Source organism: Rana temporaria, chromosome 10 (assembly GCF_905171775.1).
Source record: "Rana temporaria chromosome 10, aRanTem1.1, whole genome shotgun sequence".
NCBI lineage: Eukaryota > Metazoa > Chordata > Amphibia > Anura > Ranidae > Rana > Rana temporaria.
The window spans coordinates 39504560-39522868 of NC_053498.1; the positions used below are offsets into that span (position 1 = coordinate 39504560).

The 18309-nt window shown below is 44.2% G+C and overlaps 1 protein-coding gene across 3 annotated transcripts in view; it reads left to right on the forward strand.

Annotated features, from left to right (window-relative positions):
• The window catches only part of NR1H2 (nuclear receptor subfamily 1 group H member 2), a 227280-nt gene that overhangs the window by 84132 nt on the left and 124839 nt on the right, over positions 1 to 18309 (forward strand). For all 3 annotated transcript variants that reach the window (XM_040327571.1, XM_040327569.1, XM_040327570.1), the window contains exons 3-4: positions 10680 to 10756; positions 10850 to 11011. In XM_040327571.1, the coding sequence (XP_040183505.1) occupies positions 10717 to 10756; positions 10850 to 11011 (202 nt within the window). In that variant the 5' untranslated portion in view covers positions 10680 to 10716. The remainder of the gene's footprint in view (positions 1 to 10679; positions 10757 to 10849; positions 11012 to 18309) is intronic.

Consider the following 18309-nt stretch of genomic DNA (forward strand, 5'->3'; position numbering starts at 1 on the left):
CTCCAGGCAAAGTTCCAATAGCAGCAATAACGAGAGGCTAAACCAATGGACTTAACATCCAACAACAGGCCGTCACACCGGCAGGGTCAATCTCATCCTGGGTCGGAGCGCAAGGATTCTCCCATATGTAACCCAGTTGAGTTGTAACCCAGTTGAGTTGAATGAGGTTGGACACCAGAGGGACACACTGGACTGCTGGTGGCATCCTGTAGGGATAAAATATGTAACGCCACCAGGGTTGTAAACTGTGTGGCTCCGGCCTTGGTGAGTGAAGGGGAGCTTGAACGGAACGCCCCATTGGTATTTGATGCAATGGGTCAAGAGGACTGATCTGTCGCTGTTTCTGTATAGCGGAGGGCGCCAGATGTGAAAAAAAGTTGGTATGAGTGGCCCTGGAAGCAGAGATCTGGCTTGTTTTGAGCTGCCTGCAAAAGTGTGTGTTTTGTGCGTTAAAAAGTAAATTTTATAATGATGTCCTTGGGGGCCTATGTATGCGGTCAAACTCCAGGCATTTAATTGGTATTGTTGGTACCAACTCCTGGAAGAGCACGGTGGGGGTGGAGGTGAGATCCTCAATGGACTTTGGCAAACCTCGCAAACGCAGGTTACATTGACGGGACCTGTTCTCAAAGTCCTCCAGCTTTAAGAGAGCGCCATCTAGTTCCCTTTTAAGGTCAGAGAGATCTTGCTCATAGTTTCCAATAACTATAGTAGCAGCTGCAGAAAGTTTACTCTGTAGCATAGTTTTGAATCTTGCCAGCAGGTCGGCATCCCGCAGGGCTGGCTGTTGGAGTTCAGCTGAAGCCTCTAACAGGCCCCCGGAGGGGACGTCCAGATCGACGAAGAGGAGCGGCGGGGAAGCATCCATACTAGAGGCCTAGGCTTCCAGCATCGCGGCTGGTGGGAAGGTCACCCAACCAGGGCAAAGCCACAGCCATGGCATATACCATAACAGGTGTGGAAAATTGTAAGTGGGCTTCCTTAGTTGTTAAACTTCAGACTCGTCCCTTCACCTGAAGGTGTTTCAAGTTATGTAGCAGGTGGGTTACTCCAGATGTGGACCTCCTGGCTTCCATGGCTCCACAGTGAACTAGACAGATTTGTGCTTGGGGTCCTTGGGCTGTACAGTAATCTGGTAACTCCAAAGGATCCGTTCAACCTGATTTATACCTTTTCCCTGATGAATCTCCTTTTGCAAAAACACCCTTTGAACCTATCAGGGCTATTTGTCTACTGTTAGTTATTGAATATGTCTTCCAATATACTGCAATTCATAGATCACATGCAGGTAACTTGCCTAACACCAACAGCGTGTTGGATATATAGACAGGTAGGTTTGACGCCTTTCTACTGTTGGCAATGCACAGGTACAGGGCACTGTTCTAGTTTAAGTTGCAGATTTAGCCCAGGTTCACACTATTGCGAACTTAGACATTGCATGTAATTTTCACCCACACCATAGGTGCCGACCACATGCAATGTCTGTGTGATGCGAGTTCAGCCATACAGTTGATTCGCAGAACAAAAAGGGCATTGACTTTTTTTCGCTGCACTGGAATCGGATCTCACCCATGCAATCCGATTCCTGTCTGAATCCACAGTTCGCACTGCAATCTGTGAACCAATCTGGGGGTGTCATTAACATTGTATTGACACCCGCAGTGGTTCGCAGAGGGCAGTGTGAATGTGGGAACCAGTGCTGGAATCGTGCTGGTTCTGTGAACCTAGGCTAACTGGGGTAATTTCATACTTCAGTGATTGCCATATTGCCGTATGTTCCAGTTTCAGAGAATGAAAGTGGTTACAGATTGGAATTTCAGTTTTGACCTCTTTAACCACTTCCATACCGGGCCTTTTTTGGAACTTTGTGGCCCGGATTCTCAGAGGACTTACAACGGCGCAGCGCCATGTACGCCGTCGTAAGTCCTAATCCGAGCCGTCGTATCTATGCGCCTGATTCTTAGAATCAGTTACGCATAGATATCCATTAGATCCGACAGGCGTAAGTCTCTTACGCCGTCGGATCTAAACTGCATTTTTTGACCGATAGGTGTCGCTTCCGTCGAATTCCGCGGCGAGTATGCAAATTAGCTAGTTACGCGAATTCCCGAACGTACGCGCGGCCGACGCAGTAAAGTTATGACGTTTACGTTAGGCTTTTCCCGGTGTAAAGTTGCCCCTGCTATATGAGGCGCAGCCAATGTTAAGTATGGCCGTCGTTCCCGCGTCAAAATTTTAAAAAGTTACGTCGTTTGCGTAAGTCGTCCGTGAATGGGGCTGGACGTAATTTACGTCCACGTCAAAAACCAATGACGTCCTTGCGACGTCATTTGGAGCAATGCACACTGGGATATTTTACGGACGGCGCATGCGCAGTTCGTTCGGCGCGGGGACGCGCTTGATTTAAATGATACACGCCCCCTACCCGCCGAATTTGAAATCCGCCGGGTGATTTATGCTACGCCGCCGCAACTTACAGAGCAAGTGCTTTGAGAATACAGCACTTGCCCGTGTAAGTTTCGGCGGCGTAAAGTAAATCGGATACGTTACGCCGACGCAGAGATACGCCCAATGTACAAGAATCTGGGCCTTTGTTTACAAGTTTAAATTGCCGTAGTATTTTTTGCTAGAAAATTATTTAGAACCCCCAAACATTATATATGTTTTTTTAGCAGAGACTCTAAGAAAGAAAAATGGCAGTCCCCTCCCGCTGTCTGTAAGAACGATCAAGCGGTTGAACTGCCCCTATGATTATTCTTACGGTCCAGAAAATCGCCGGCCAAAAAAGATGCAGCTGCAGGCATCATTCAGATATCCCCACTCAACGTCCAGGATGTCATATGACGTCCTTGGACTGTAAGTGGTTAAATAAATGGATGTCATTGGGCTGGAAGTGGTTAAATAAATGTATTGTGAGGGATAGCTTCATTCTTCAAATAACTCCACTAAGCAGTTTTTATCCAAACAGGTCATGTGACATAAATTTGTAACATTTTTTTTAATTATTATTATTATTATTATTATTATTGATTTTGCACAGCTCTTTACCACCAGATTGTTAAAGCCACTGGAGTGTCATTGTGACATGAGATGCAGAAGACATGGAACAGAAGTACAGTAATCCTAGGTTTGGAAGTTTCTGTGATACCATGCTTATTTTGATAGCACAGCAATAGGTATCATTCTCTTGACCTGCACTGGAGACCTCATTGTTATGACTGGTTCTCTTTAAAAATGTCTTCTTAGGCCTCATTTACACAGGCATGTAATTATATGCATTTGCAGGGCTTTTCTAAATGCATATATACAGTACATGGAATCGTTTAAAATGATACAATGCATTTTCTGTGTTCAGGTGCCTCCTGTTTAGCTGCATTTAGAAAAAACTGAAATCCGTGCATCCAGGGGCAGATAAGTTCTTCTCAATGTAAGGGGGCACACACCCACTTATCAATGTAAGGGGCACTCCCCCAATTTTTAGCAATGTGAGGGGACACAGTGACAAAGCACTGTACTAGCCATAGTTGCATGTGCCAGCCAAGAGTGACTGTATATTACTGACAAGGACATGCATAGTTGGTATGCTTCCAACAAAAGTGCTTCCTATTGCCATATTCTTGAAGTATGGTCCTTGGCAACAAGACAGCAGACAGCACTGTTGATGGAAAACTGTCAACAGAGCACATCCATCCTAGAACAGTCGTTTGGCAGATCAATTTAACGACCAACTATGATTCATAGCTGCAACTGGCAGATCAATCCACCGACTGTGGTGCATAGTTTTGGCACCAGAACTGTACAGGCACTGTACTGCCTATACCTGTAGAGTTCTGGCGCCGGCAGTCTACTACCTGTTTGCGCTGTGTGACCACAATGCTGATGCATGGAGATCAACGCATCACGCTGTTTATTTTTTTTTTCTTTTACAGAACATTATTGGAGTGTCACGATTGACATTTCATTTCCATTCATTATCTCATTTTCTATGCCCCACTGTTCCGGTTCTGTTGGTGGTTGGTTCTGTTGGCTGTTGTTGGGTAGTGGGGGGAGAGTTCAGAGTTGTGGGAACCACACAGATCATGCATGGCCTGGTCCTATGTGTGGACGACTTCCCGGGAAAACTCTGGGCAACCCGAGTGACCTTACTGTGACATTCACTGGTTCTGCTGGATAAGTGAACTCCTGTTGTCGCTTCTTGAGAACTGCCGAGGGGGAGCTGAGTAGCGGGGAAGGGGTATAGGGTGAGGGGGAGATCTCTTGTAGGATGATGATGTATATACATGATTTGGCGGAACCCGCCCCCCCCCCCCTCTGGGAGCCCGCCGGGGAGCTGACGGGGCCTCTGGACTGGGGTGGGGGCTTTGATCACTAGCTGGGGAGAGGGACCCTTGGCCTGGGGTGCTCTGGGGGTGTGCTTGTGCGTTGATAGGCGGGTTCTGTGATCGCTTGCTGAAACACAGGAGCACCCCCCACTCTGGCACACTGTTATTTATGGGCCCTGGTTGGGGGTCTCCCTTCCTTCCGCCATTATCTGTAGTGGGCATTGTTACATGTTATTTTATTTTACTAGTACTGTAATGTTGTTTTGGCAGAAGTGGGGGTGGTTTGGTTTCAGAGCTAGTGCGGCACTTAGGTGACACATCGGGCCATTGAATCGTTGGTTTCCGGCTCGGTGTGACACACTGGGATGACTGTTGGACCCGTTTCAAATTAATGTCAATGATTACTTGGCCTACTGTTACCTGTTCATTAAGGCGGATATGTCCGCTGCCGGATTTCTGTCTGATGGTTGTACACACCATCAGACAGAAATCCGCTCTGACACGATACGCGGTGACGTGGCCGCGCCGTCGCCGCGACGATGACGCAGCGACGTGTGCGGCCCTGGAAGGTCAATGCTTCCACGCATGCGTCGAATCACTTTGACGCATGCGAGGGCTTTCGGTCGATCGGACATGTCCGGTCGGCCATACACATGACCGAACATGTCTGTTGAAACTGGTCCGTCGGACCAGTTTCAGCGGACATGTTCGGTCGTGTGTACGGGGCCTAAGTCTCGTTTTAGTTTTCTGACTTCTAATATTCAAAATGTCGCGGGGGGGAGGTCCTCCTTTATCAGCTTTTGACTACCCCTCCCCCATTAGGCCATTGTATACACCCGGTAACCCCCGGGAGTGTATACATTTCAAGTTCTGTGACTTGTATATTTTTTTTGTTTTTTCCCCCGTGGAGACAGGCACGGCTGATTTATTCCCAGCCTCGGTCCCTATAATTTCTCAATTTCTTCCCCCCTTTTTTAAGACATGGAGGTTGACTCTATTAAAGTGCTCTCCCTCAATGCTAAGGGTTTGAACACCCTTGAGGAGTGGCGGATGCTGCTACATGACCTCAAGAGCTCATGTGTTGATGTCGCCTTCATACAGGAGATGCATTTTCTGAGTGATCGCCTCCCGTTTCTACAAAATAGGTATTTTCCCTGGACATACCATTCTACTAACCCCACATCCAAATCTAAAGGGGTGTCTATTTTGCTCTCTGGTAAGCTGCCGTGGCACTGTCAGGCGGTGCTTAGCAACCCGGAAAGGCGCTTCGTGTTCCTTAAGGGTCTAGTAGGGGAGGTCCAACTTACACTTGCAACATTGTATGCCCCCAATGACCATCAAGACAGGTTCCTTAAACACACACTAGACAGGCTGCTAGAGTTTAGGGAGAGCCAACTGATCCTTGGGGGGGGACTTTAATGTTCCACTGATCCCCTCCTCGGATACCTCCACGGGCAGTTCCTCCATTCCCCCAATTCCCCCAGCACTCAGGAAGCGCATAGCACAAGCCCTCCACAACGCTCAGTTGATCGACCTGTGTCGTCTTCAGCACTCGGGAGACCGGGATTAAACTTTCTACTCCCCTCCCACATAAGCTGTATTCCAGGATGGACTTTTTATGATACCTCACGATCAGTTGCACCTAGTGAGTTCCACTTCCATAGGCCAGATCACATGGTCAGACCACGCCCCCATCTCCCTTACGTACACTCTCTCTGACAGGCACTCGCCTGGTCCTTATTTTGGCGCCTGAACCTTCTCCAAATCCCTGAGGTGTTGGCGGACGTGACTCTTTACGTCCAGGAAAGTGACACCCAAGACTGCGACCCTGGCTCATTATGGGAGGCCCACAAATCTGTCCTTATTAGACACAGTGCACGCATCAAGAGGTAACGAAATGAACAACTCGCCGGCTTACTCTCCAAACTAGCCTCTGTGGAAGCACATCACAAACGTGCTCCCTCACAGACATTAGAGACCGAATTGAGTTTGCTACATACACAGATAACAGACTTGTTACACTATAAGGCCAAAGCGGCGTTACAATTCTGTCGCAAGGTGACGTATGAGTCGGGTGACAAGTGTGGGAAGACATTAGCCAGATCGGTCAAGGAGCTGAAGTTCGCGTCCTACATCCTTCGGATAACTTGCCCCAGCGGTCAGAAAGCCACGACCCCAAACTCAAATTTCGCAGGGGTTCTGTGATTCCTATTCTGCCCTATACAATCTACCGAGCATACAGTCTAATCTGGCAGACATAGAGAATTACATTGCGTCCTCCCAACTCCCATCACTCACTACAGAGGTGCAGGAGGAACTGTACGAACCGATCACCTTAGAGGAATTACAGGCAGCAGTAGGCTCTATGAAACTGGGTAAAGCCACAGGCACAGATGGATATACCATCCAATATTATAATATAAGACCTTTCTCCCACTACTAGGCCTGCAGATGGTAAAAAAATGTAATGCGCTGGGATCAAATGCCACGATACCTAGGCCCACATCTCCCTGATTCATAAAGAGGGTAAGGATCTAAGGCCCATTTCCCTCTTAAATACAGACCATAAAACTGTTCTCAAAATCCTGGCCACTAGATTTGCACAACACCTCCAAACCTTAATACACCTCGATCAGGTTGGATTCATCCCTGCTAGAGAAGCAAGGGACAACACCGTTAAGGTGCTTAACCTTCTTCAAGTGGCAAACAACACTGGGGTCCCCTGTGTATTTGTGAGCACTGATGCCGAAAAGGCTTTTGATCGGGTGAATTGGAACTTCATGTTCTCTGTCCTCCCCCATAATGGTTTTGGGGGATAAGATGATGGGGTGGATAGGCAAATACTCTCGGCCTCGTTCTCCATTGGGAATGGGACAAGGCAGGGATGCCCTTTGTCCCCCCTCCTCTTTCCCCTGTCTCTGCAGCCATTTCTCTGCTCGATAAGATTAAACCCAGATATTACCGGGCTACAGGTATCTGCTTACGTGGATGACCTGCTATTCTCCCTGACAAACCCCAGGATTTCCTTGCCAAATCTCCTCTGGGAATTTTGAGGTGTATGGAGCAATCTCCCATTTGAAAATACATTTTTCCAAGTCAGAAGCGATGGGTGTCGCAGTACCTCCCCACATTTCACTGGCCTTGCAAACCAATTTCCACTTTAAATGAACTAACACGGCACTAAAATACCTTGGCACGTACATCCCACCCGACGTATCACGCACGTTTGACCTCAGCTCCCCCCTGCTAATCAAGACACACATTTTACTGGAGAAGTGGCACACAGGCTTCCACTCCTGGTTTGGCAGATGCAACCTCATTAAAATTAGTATTTTACCCTAATTACTTTACCTTATTCATGTCCTGCCCATACTGATACCTCCCTCCTTTTTCAGACAAGTAGAGGCCCTTTTTACCCGATTCGTCTGGGCACATATAAAAACCCTGACCCAGTCGAACACAAATGACGCTCCCCAAATATAACGGCGTCCTGGCTCTACATGACATCCAACAGTACTATCTGGCCTCTCATCTGGGCCGCATACTAGACTTGAGGCGAAACGCGACATCCAAGCTTTGGGTACAAATCGAACAGTCCCAATCCCATATACCATTAAAGGGTGCACTGTGGTGCTACAAAGACCTGCCTACTGGGATGAAATTGCACCCGCTCATAGGCACCACTCTGAGATACAGCCGCCTAGCTGCCAACCAAGAGTCCCTCACGTCCAAAAACTCTGTTATTTCCTATACTTGGCCATCCAAATTTTGAGCCAGGTTTGCACCCCGCGGAGTACCCTACATTGAGAAGCTCGGACTGTGACCATGTAGCTAAATTTGTCATCAGTGGGAAATGGCCATCCATTTTAGAACTGACTGCGGCGGCGGCGGCGGGGACCTTCCAACTTCCCTTCTGGAAGGCAGTGAAATTGCCCCACTTCCTTCACTCCATTCCCAAACCCCAAGACTTCTCACGTCAGCTGACGACGTTCGACGACCTCTGCTCGGGTTCTGACCTATTAGCCCACATATTGTCCCAAACATACTCCTTGCTGAATACTCCGAAGGAACAACCACAACTTCCCTGCCTGGTTAGATGGGAGACAGACCTGAACTGTACGTTCTCAGCGGTACAAAAGCAGTGTATCATTAATTTTGCTCTTATATCCTCCTTGTGTACTAAAACACAAGAGAAGAATTTTAAATTGCTATTCCATTGGTACCTGACACCCTCTAGACTACACAGATGCTTCCCTCCTGGCTTGAACCATTGCTGGCGCTGTGGGGAGGAGGAGGGGTCATTGATACATATTTTCTGGTCCTGCTCCAGGTTGAGAAATTTCTGGGGAGAGGTCTGCCGCATCACACAGGAATTTACAGAGTATAACATCCCAGATGATGCCTCTTAGACCATTCAAAGATCCCAACCAAAACACACAAGAAATCACTAATATGCCACCTGCTTAATGCTGCAAAGGCGTGTGTACCCCTTTATTTGGAAGCAACAGCCCCCCCCCCCAATAAAATTGAGGATTTGATCCTCACTGCACAACACAGAAGGGAGCTTCACACAAAGACCTGGGATATATGGAATGTCTTTATCTTCTCTAATGAAGGGCAACACCTTCTGGGATCATAGATTATCTCTTAATCAAGCCTTGAGCTCATGTCTTACAGTCACCCCCCTTTTTTGTCCCCCCCCCGTTTGAGACGTCCCCTTCCCCTGATACCATTCAGAAAAAAAAAAAGAAAAGAAAATTAATGTAGCAATCAAACCAAGCACTGATAAGCTGCAATAAATAACATTTGGGGTTTTGGATTTCAATACACTTTTTAATCTGATAAGTATAACGTTTGCTTATACTTGCTAGGAATAATTTTTTCTGCATTTAAATAAAACAAACTTTGGATCAATGAGTCCCACTGTCTTCTGTGAGCTTTTACTGTGTTACACCAATGCTGGCCATACACAATACGAAAAACCATTTGAAAATCTGTAATTTGGACAGTTCATTCATTTTTCGTCTAGTTAATTGGCACAAATTGAAAGTCGGCTGTGACAATTTTGAGACAAAAAAAATCTAAGGAACCATATGGAAAATTTCTGCCTGACGGACGATAAATTGAAAAGTTAACTACTTGCTGACCAGCTGCCGTCATTCTATGGCGGCAGGTCGGCTCTCCTCCCATAGCTATACGTCGGCTCTCCTTGCGGCCACTAGGGGCGCGTGCGTGCCCCCCCGCTCGTCCGTGACTCCCGTGCGGGTGCCCGGCGGGCGCGATCGCCGCCGGGCACCCGCAATTGCTCGGTTTTTTACGAAAAATATGTAGAAGAATACGTATCGGCCTAAACTGAGGAAAAAAAAAGTTTTTTTATATATTTTTGGGGGATATTTATTATAGCAAAAAGTAAAAAAAATATTAATTTTTTTCAAAATTGTCGCTCTATTTTTGTTTATAGCGCAAAAAATAAAAACCGCAGAGGTGATCAAATACCACCAAAAGAAAGCTCTATTTGTGAGGAAAAAAGGACGCCAATTTTATTTGGGAGCCACGTCGCACGACCGCGCAATTGTCAGTTAAAGCGACGCAGTCCCGAATTGCAAAAAGTGCTCTGGTCTTTGGGCAGCAATATGATCCGGGGGTTAAGTGGTTAAAGCAGCGTTCCTCCCAAAAGTGGAACTTCCGCTTTAAGCACTCTTCGCCCCCTGACATGTAATTTTTTTTGGGGGGGGGTGTGTACCTTATTTTTAGTGGGACTTCCTGTCCCACTCCCTCCGTCCTCTTTCTGGCCTCCTGCACGACAACTCCTCTTACCCTAGGCGGCCCCTCCCACCAGCGATCTTCTGGGACACAACATTGGTCCCAGAAGAGAGGAGGGGAGAGGAGCGAGGCTTCGGGGAGCCGCATCACTGGACCGTGGGACAGGCGAGTGTCTGTTTATTAAAAGTCAGCAGCTATGCTTTTTTTAGCTGCTGACTTTTAATAAACGAAAAATCGGGTGGAACTCCGCTTTAATGTGTTTCTCACCCGTTAAAAATTTAACTGTTGGTACTGCGCATATGTTACCCAGAAACAAGAAACTGATTCGTTTGTGTCCATTGACAGATTTCTCATTCAAATTCGGCCATTACATGATGGCAATATTCTTTGCTCTTACAACCGCGTTTTCTTTTTTTGTAAACGCATTTGAACAATTCTTCGTATAGTGTATGACCAGCATAGAATCATTAGTGGGCTTCTGGCAAAACCCACATGAAATGACTGGATTTTGTGATGCTTTGGAGGTGACCTAAGACACACAGCATTTAGTGTATGAGTAATAATAACTTCCCTTGTGTATGCTTTATTTTGCAGTGTTTGGCTCACAATGCATGGAGAAGCCTGACCCAATATGTCAGCCACGGCTGTCGATGGCTCTGATGTGTCACTTGGTAAGTGCTTGGTTTGTATGATATCTCCCAATCTTAAATATTTTGTGGCAAATTGCCTATGCTGATTTAATATTCCTCCTCCTTTCCCTGTAGATGGAGAATCTTTCCACACTGTGGATACGTTTCTATTGGATTCTGCTAGCACCACTAAGTTAACTATAAAGGAGGAGAGATCAGAGTCTCAAGGAAGTTCCTCGCTACCTACTGAAAATGAAATCCTCGCAACAGATGGGGAGGGCTCCTCTCACAGCGCAGGTGACTTTTTTGGTTATTCTTTCTGTCTTTGGCTCCTTTTACATGGTTTGGATATGTTTTTTCTCAGCAGGGGATCGGTCCACTGATCCCCTGCTGAGCAGAGCAGCTGGATGACATGTCCGTGTCCGCTCTGCTTATGCTGAGTGGACACAGACACAGCCCACTCTGCTCTACGGGCCGTCTGAGGTAAACAGGCTGCTGTTTACACCTGACTGCCTTCCGATCTGACGAGAATAGATCCCCTTTTGTTTGTTTTTTGCTGGGTGTAAATGGAAACTGGTCCGTTTTACATCTGACTGCCCATAAAGGGGAATTAGAGGGTCTGCTTGAAAAACAGATAGGCAGACCCAAATGGAACTTCAGATTGAACTTGAGGAATCTAACTTAGAAGTTTCCAACATAACCACTTGCTGTGCAGTGAACTTAAAGTGGTTCTAGAGGCAGAAGTTTTTTTAATGCATTCTATGGTGGCTCAGAAGTTGGCCTGCTCAAATGCTACCATAGCAAGAGGCTTAGGTCAAAACCGATGAAAACGGACTGAAGGACCGTTTCATTGGTCCAAACCGATCATGTGTGGGCCCCATCGGTCAGTTATCCTAGAATTGACATCATAAAACTAAAGCTACATATAGTTTATGCAGTTTACAGTTACATAGTTACATAAAAAGGTTGAAAAAAGACACAAGTTCATCTACTTTATCCAATAGAAAAAATAAATAAGTAGAATAGAAAACCTCCATATACTGAACCCTTAACCCACAGGCCAAAAAAATAACCCTATAAATCACAGTAGGATTTGCTCAAACAATGGGGGGGGTGCTTCCTGACCCCCCAAGGCATTAGGGCAGGGGTAGGCAACCTGGGGCACGTCGGCTGTTGTGGAACTACAATTCCCATGAGGCATTGCAAGGCTGGCAGTTACAATTACTCCCAGAGGCATGATGGGTCTTGTAGTTCTGCAACAGCTGGAGGGCTCCAGGTTTGCCTACCCCTGCATTACGGTTTTGCCTGGATCATCATTCTCTGGTGTTATTACTTGTTAATAAACAAACAACAATCAACTGAGCTCACCAGAACTAGTTTCTGAGGGAGTCTATTCCACATTTCCACAGCTTTTATGAAGAAGAAGCCTTTCTGTATGAACTGTGTAGAACTCTTTCCTCCAATGACCTTGAAGTGAATAATTCTGCACCAAGTTCACTATGTGGGCCATTTATGCATTTAGCGCATTTAACGTCGGCGGTAAAACGCCACAAATTTTATCAGCGATTTACCGTTGTTTAGTGGAGCGTTTTTAACTCCCGCTAGCGGCCAAAGAAGGGGTTAATAGCGCCCACTTTGCAGCGCTGCCTATGCATTCCAATTCAAAAGATTCTGTTTGCAGGACTTTTTTTAATATCCCGCAAGCGCACCCCTCCAGTGTGAAAGCACTCAGGCTTTCACACTGATGTGACAAGAGAGGTGCTTTACAGGTGCTATTTTTAGCGCTAAAACACCTCAGTGTGAAAATGGCCTAAATTTCATGTAATAATTTTTTATTTTTTTTATTTCTTAGATTAGGCTGGTATTTTTATTAGTAGGGGTGCTTAAATGAATCGCTGCATCGCGATGCGGCATTGTGCATATGACAGGAAAAATGTATTTGCCGGGTGACGTCACCCCGACTTGCCCTGCCCCTCCCAGGAGAGTGCTCCGAGCTTATAGCTGTTAAAATAACCGTGTTTTAATAAATCCTGAGTTACAATGCATTAAGTGCCCCGCTGTATGTGCTTTTAAAAAAAAATGGAACTTCATACCGCAATTCCCCTGATCGCTGTGATGGCCTCTTCTTCTTCTTCTTCTTCTTCTTCTTCTTCTTCTTCTTCTTCTTCTTCTTCTTCTTCTTCTTCTTCTTCTTCTTCTTCTTCTTCTTCTTCTTCTTCTTCTTCTTCTTCTTCTTCTTCTTCTTCTTCTTCTTCTTCTTCTTCTTCTTCTTCTTCTTCTTCTTCTTCTTCTTCTTCTTCTTCTTCTTCTTCTTCTTCTTCTTCTTCTTCTTCTTCTTCTTCTTCTTCTTCTTCTTCTTCTTCTTCTTCTTCTTCTTCTTCTTCTTCTTCTTCTTCTTCTTCTTCTTCTTCTTCTTCTTCTTCTTCTTCTTCTTCTTCTTCTTCTTCTTCTTCTTCTTCTTCTTCTTCTTCTTCTTCTTCTTCTTCTTCTTCTTCTTCTTCTTCTTCTTCTTCTTCTTCTTCTTCTTCTTCTTCTTCTTCTTCTTCTTCTTCTTCTTCTTCTTCTTCTTCTTCCTTCTTCTTCTTCTTCTTCTTCTTCTTCTTCTTCTTCTTCTTCTTCTTCTTCTTCTTCTTCTTCTTCTTCTTCTTCTTCTTCTTCTTCTTCTTCTTCTTCTTCCTTCTTCTTCTTCCTTCTTCTTCTTCCTTCTTCTTCTTCTTCTTCTTCTTCTTCCTTCTTCTTCTTCTTCTTTCTTCTTCTTCTTCTTTTTTCTTCTTCTTCTTTCTTTTTCTTTTTTCTTTTTCTTCTTCTTTCTTCTTCTTCTTCTTCTTCTTTCTTCTTCTTCTTCTTCTTCTTCTTCCTTCTTCTTCTTCTTCTTCTTCTTCTTCTTCCCTCTTCTTCTTCTTCTTCTTCCTTCTTCTTCTTCTTCTTCTTTTTCCTTCTTCTTCTTCTTCTTCTTTTTTCTTCTTCTTCTTCTTTTTTTTTTTTCTTCTTTTTCTTCTTCTTCTTTTTTCTTCTTCTTCTTCTTCTTCTTTTTTCTTCTTCTTCTTCTTCTTCTTTTTTCTTCTTCTTCTTCTTCTTCTTTTTTCTTCTTCTTCTTCTTCTTCTTTTTTCTTCTTCTTCTTCTTCTTCTTCTTCTTCTTCTTCTTCTTCTTCTTCCTTCTTCTTCTTCTTCTTCTTTCTTCTTCTTCTTCTTCTTCTTCTTTCTTCTTCTTCTTCTTCTTCTTTTTTTTTCTTCTTCTTCTTCTTCCTTTTTTTTTCTTCTTCTTCTTCTTCTTTTTTCTTCTTCTTCTTCTTCTTCTTTTTTCTTCTTCTTCTTCTTCTTCTTTTTTCTTCTTCTTCTTCTTCTTCTTTTTTCTTCTTCTTCTTCTTCTTCTTCTTCCTTCTTCTTCTTCTTCTTCCTTCTTCTTCTTCTTCTTTCTTCTTCTTCTTCTTCTTTCTTCTTCTTTTTTTTTCTTCTTCTTCCTTCTTCTTCTTCTTCTTTTTTCTTCTTCTTCTTTTTCTTCTTTTTTCTTCTTCTTCTTCTTCTTCTTTTTTCTTCTTCTTCTTCTTCTTCTTTTTTCTTCTTCTTCTTCTTCTTCTTTTTTCTTCTTCTTCTTCTTCTTCTTTTTTCTTCTTCTTCTTCTTCTTCTTTTTTCTTCTTCTTCTTCTTCTTCTTTTTTCTTCTTCTTCTTCTTCTTCTTTTTTCTTCTTCTTCTTCTTCTTCTTTTTTCTTCTTCTTCTTCTTCTTCTTTTTTCTTCTTCTTCTTCTTCTTCTTTTTTCTTCTTCTTCTTCTTCTTCTTTTTTCTTCTTCTTCTTCTTCTTCTTTTTTCTTCTTCTTCTTCTTCTTCTTTTTTCTTCTTCTTCTTCTTCTTCTTTTTTCTTCTTCTTCTTCTTCTTCTTTTTTCTTCTTCTTCTTCTTCTTCTTCTCTCTTCTTCTTCTTCTTCTTCTTCTTCTCTCTTCTTCTTCTTCTCTCTTCTTCTTCTTTCTTCTTCTTCTTCTTTCTTCTTCTTCTTTCTTCTTTCTTTTTCTTCTTCTTTTTTCTTCTTCTTCTCTCTTCTTCTTCTTTTTTTTTCTTCTTCCTCTTCTTCTTTTTTCTTCTTCTTCTTCTTCTTCTTTTTTCTTCTTCTTCTTCTTCTTCTTTTTTCTTCTTCTTCTTCTTCTTCTTTTTTCTTCTTCTTCTTCTTCTTCTTTTTTCTTCTTCTTATCTCTGTTTACCAGTTGAGAAAAATGTAAAAAAGAAAGGGGAAAGAAAAGCTAAAGGTCAGGGTTAGTGTTAGGGTGAAGGTAAGGGTCAAATGTCAGGGTCATTATATGTTGTTTTTTTTTATTTAGTGTCAGTGTGTTTTAGGTAGGATAAAAAAAGCAAAATGCGTGCTATTGTTTCTGGGTCCTCCTATGTATACAAACAGCAAATAACATACACATATTGCTTCAATCGCCAGGGGCAGGGGAACTTATTTTGAGATTTTTTCTTTGGTGGTAAGATGGTAATAGCAAGAAATATACAGCTACTTTTATAAAAAAAAACATGTTTTATTTTAGGCCAGTCAGGATCAGGAGATAGCCGTTCTCATTTATCACCAAATGACAGCCCAATTTCTCCTGAAAAATGCAAGTTCTAATTTGCCAGGATACACAAAGTAGTTGCCACGATATGTACAGTTTTGCAAAATTGTGCTCAGGCATTAAGATTTGTTTTACCCTTCATCACAAAGGGGTAATAAGGCCCAGGGGTCCTTTTGTAATGCATAGAGGAGTTGCACTCCGATGCAATGTTTATACAAATAGGATGAGCTATTTTGCCTTTGAAATGCTTGTGTTCATGTATGTAAGTGTATGCTGTGATGAAGAACCTGCTGGGTAAAATTCTTTGTTTGCCATTTCTGCTTCTTTTAAATTTGGAGCCAATAATGTGATCATTTTTTTCCTGGACTGTTTTGTGTGTGAGAATACACATATCAAAGGTGTGAAAGAGGGCGCTAGTGTAAATGATACCTATTATTTGGGACACCCTCTATGGGAGGATCCTAAATGTAAGGATGGAATGAAATAAATTAAATTAACTACTTACCCCCCGGACCATATTGCTGGTCAAAGACCAGAGCACTTTTTGCGATTCGGGACTGCGACGCTTTAACTGACAATTGCGCGGTCGTGCGACGTGGCTCCCAAACAAAATTGGCGTCCTTTTTTTCCCACAAATAGAGCTTTCTTTTGGTGGTATTTGATCACCTCTGCGGTTTTTATTTTTTGCGCCATAAACAAAAATAGAGCGACAATTTTGAAAAAAAATAATATTTTTTACATTTTGCTGTAATAAATATCCCCCAAAAATATATAAATTTTTTTTTTTTTTTCCTTAGTTTAGGCCGATACGTATTCTTCTACATATTTTTCGTAAAAAAAATCGCAATAAGCGTTTATTGATTGGTTTGCGCAAAAGTTATAGCGTTTACAAAATAGGGGGTATTTTTATGGCATTTTTATTAATATATTTTTTTTACTAGTAATGGCGGCGATCAGCGATTTTTTTTCGTTATTGCGACATTATGGCGGACACTTCGGACACTTTTGACAAATTTTTGGGACCATTGGCATTTTTATAGCGATCAGTGCTATAAAAATGCATTAGATTACTATAAAAATGCCACTGGCAGTGAAGGGGTTAACACTAGGGGGCGGGGAAGGGGTTAAGTATGCCTGGGTGTGTTCTTACTGTGGGGGGGGGGGGGGTGGCCTCACTAGGGGAAACACTGATCCTCTGTTCATACATTGTATGAACTGAAAATCAGCATTTCCCCCGCTGACAGGACCGAGAGCTGTGTGTTTACACACACAGCTCCCGGTCCCCGCTCTGTAACGAGCGGTCGCGTGTGCCCGGCGGCGATCGCGCCCGCCGGGCACACGCACGGGAGTCGGGGGCGAGCGGGGGGCGCGCGCGCGCGCCTCCGGCGGCGCGCACGCGCCCCCTAGTGGCGGCTATACGATAGGACGTATAGCTATGGGCTTTCGCCCAGGAGAGCCGACCTGCCGCCGTATAATGACGGTGGCTGGTCGGCTAGTGGTTAAACACTCCGGTGAACAAAGAAATCAAACATAAATTAAATCTCTAGCACGAGATGTGCAGTGAATTAACAATCAAAAAGCGGTGAAAAAATTGGTGAAAAATGATATGCAACAAATTGGTGTCTTAAAGCGGTTCTCCACCCTAAAGTGGAGTCCCGCTGATCGGAACCCTCCCCCCCTCCGGTGTCACATTTGACACCTTTCAGGGGGGAGGGGGGTGCAGATACCTGTCTAAAGACAGGTATTTGCACCCACTTCCGGCCCGGCATTCACGGGCAAAAGACGGGCATTCCGTCACATCCCGTCGCCCCCCCCCCCCGTTGTGTGCTGGGAACACTCGGCTCCCAGCACACAGCGGAAGCCAATCGGCGGGCGCGACTCGTGCATGTGCCGTAGGGAACCGGGCAGTGAAGCCGCAGCGCTTCACTTCCTGGTTCCCTCAGCGTGGATGGCGGGGGGAGCAGCAGAGAGACGAGCGATCGCTCGTCCTCTGCTGCGATCGGCGCTGGACTCCAGGACAGGTAAGTGTCCTAATATTAAAAGTCAGCAGCTGCAGTATTTGTAGCTGCTGGCTTTTAATATTATTTTCCCATGGCACATCCGGTTTAAATATACATAGGTGTAACCAATGAATGTGAAGGAACGGTTAAGTGTCTCTTGAGTAGCACCTCAAGAACACAAAAAACAGAAAAAACACAGTCCATAAGTGATCGCCTTTGCAGGTAAATTCAATCAAAAACCATGCAGAGAGTCTTTAGTGATACTGCAGCCACCACCATCTACTGAGACTTCACTCGGTGTGCTCTTGACAGGGGATGCGCTTACCAGATAAAGTGACCCCCTTTAAAGAAAAAGTGGGTCTGTAAGGCTGAGCAGGTCTAAGTGCCTGCACACTATTCACCAACCGTTCAGACTGCTACGATAATTTGACCAATGATATCCAGGAATCCATCTACAAAAAACAAGAGAAAGCTATAGTGCATTATCGCTTTAATAAACCATGACAATAAAAAGCTGATTGGCCCCTTACTTTTGTGGGTGCCTGCCCGGCACTAGGACTGCATGCGTCGTACACAGCACTCTGTCTGTACCTCTTGGGTCGCTGTGTGTGGATAGTGCAATTCGTTTGCTGCAGAGTGTGAGCGCGGGATCAGCTGGTGAGCGGGGATGTCAGATTAGCCTCCGACATATGTTTCGTGGGTTTCCACGTCATCAGGGGGCGTGTCTGACCGACGCATGCATTCCTACTAGCGCGCGGCAACACCACATCTAATAGGCTTGATTGAATACACATCTCCATTGCACTCTGGCGTTTGTAGGAGTAACTTAAAATATTAAAATCACTAGATAAAAACAGCCTATTATGCTATTGTTACAGCGGTGGATGTTCATGTATTTGTACCATAACATTAACAAACATAAAATGGTATAACCATATCTGACAATAATAAAATTCTAATTTATGATGTAGATGGTACATTCTTCAAAAATTAATAGAACCTTTATATGATCTTAATTTAAAATTTAAAAATGTTATAAATATATAAA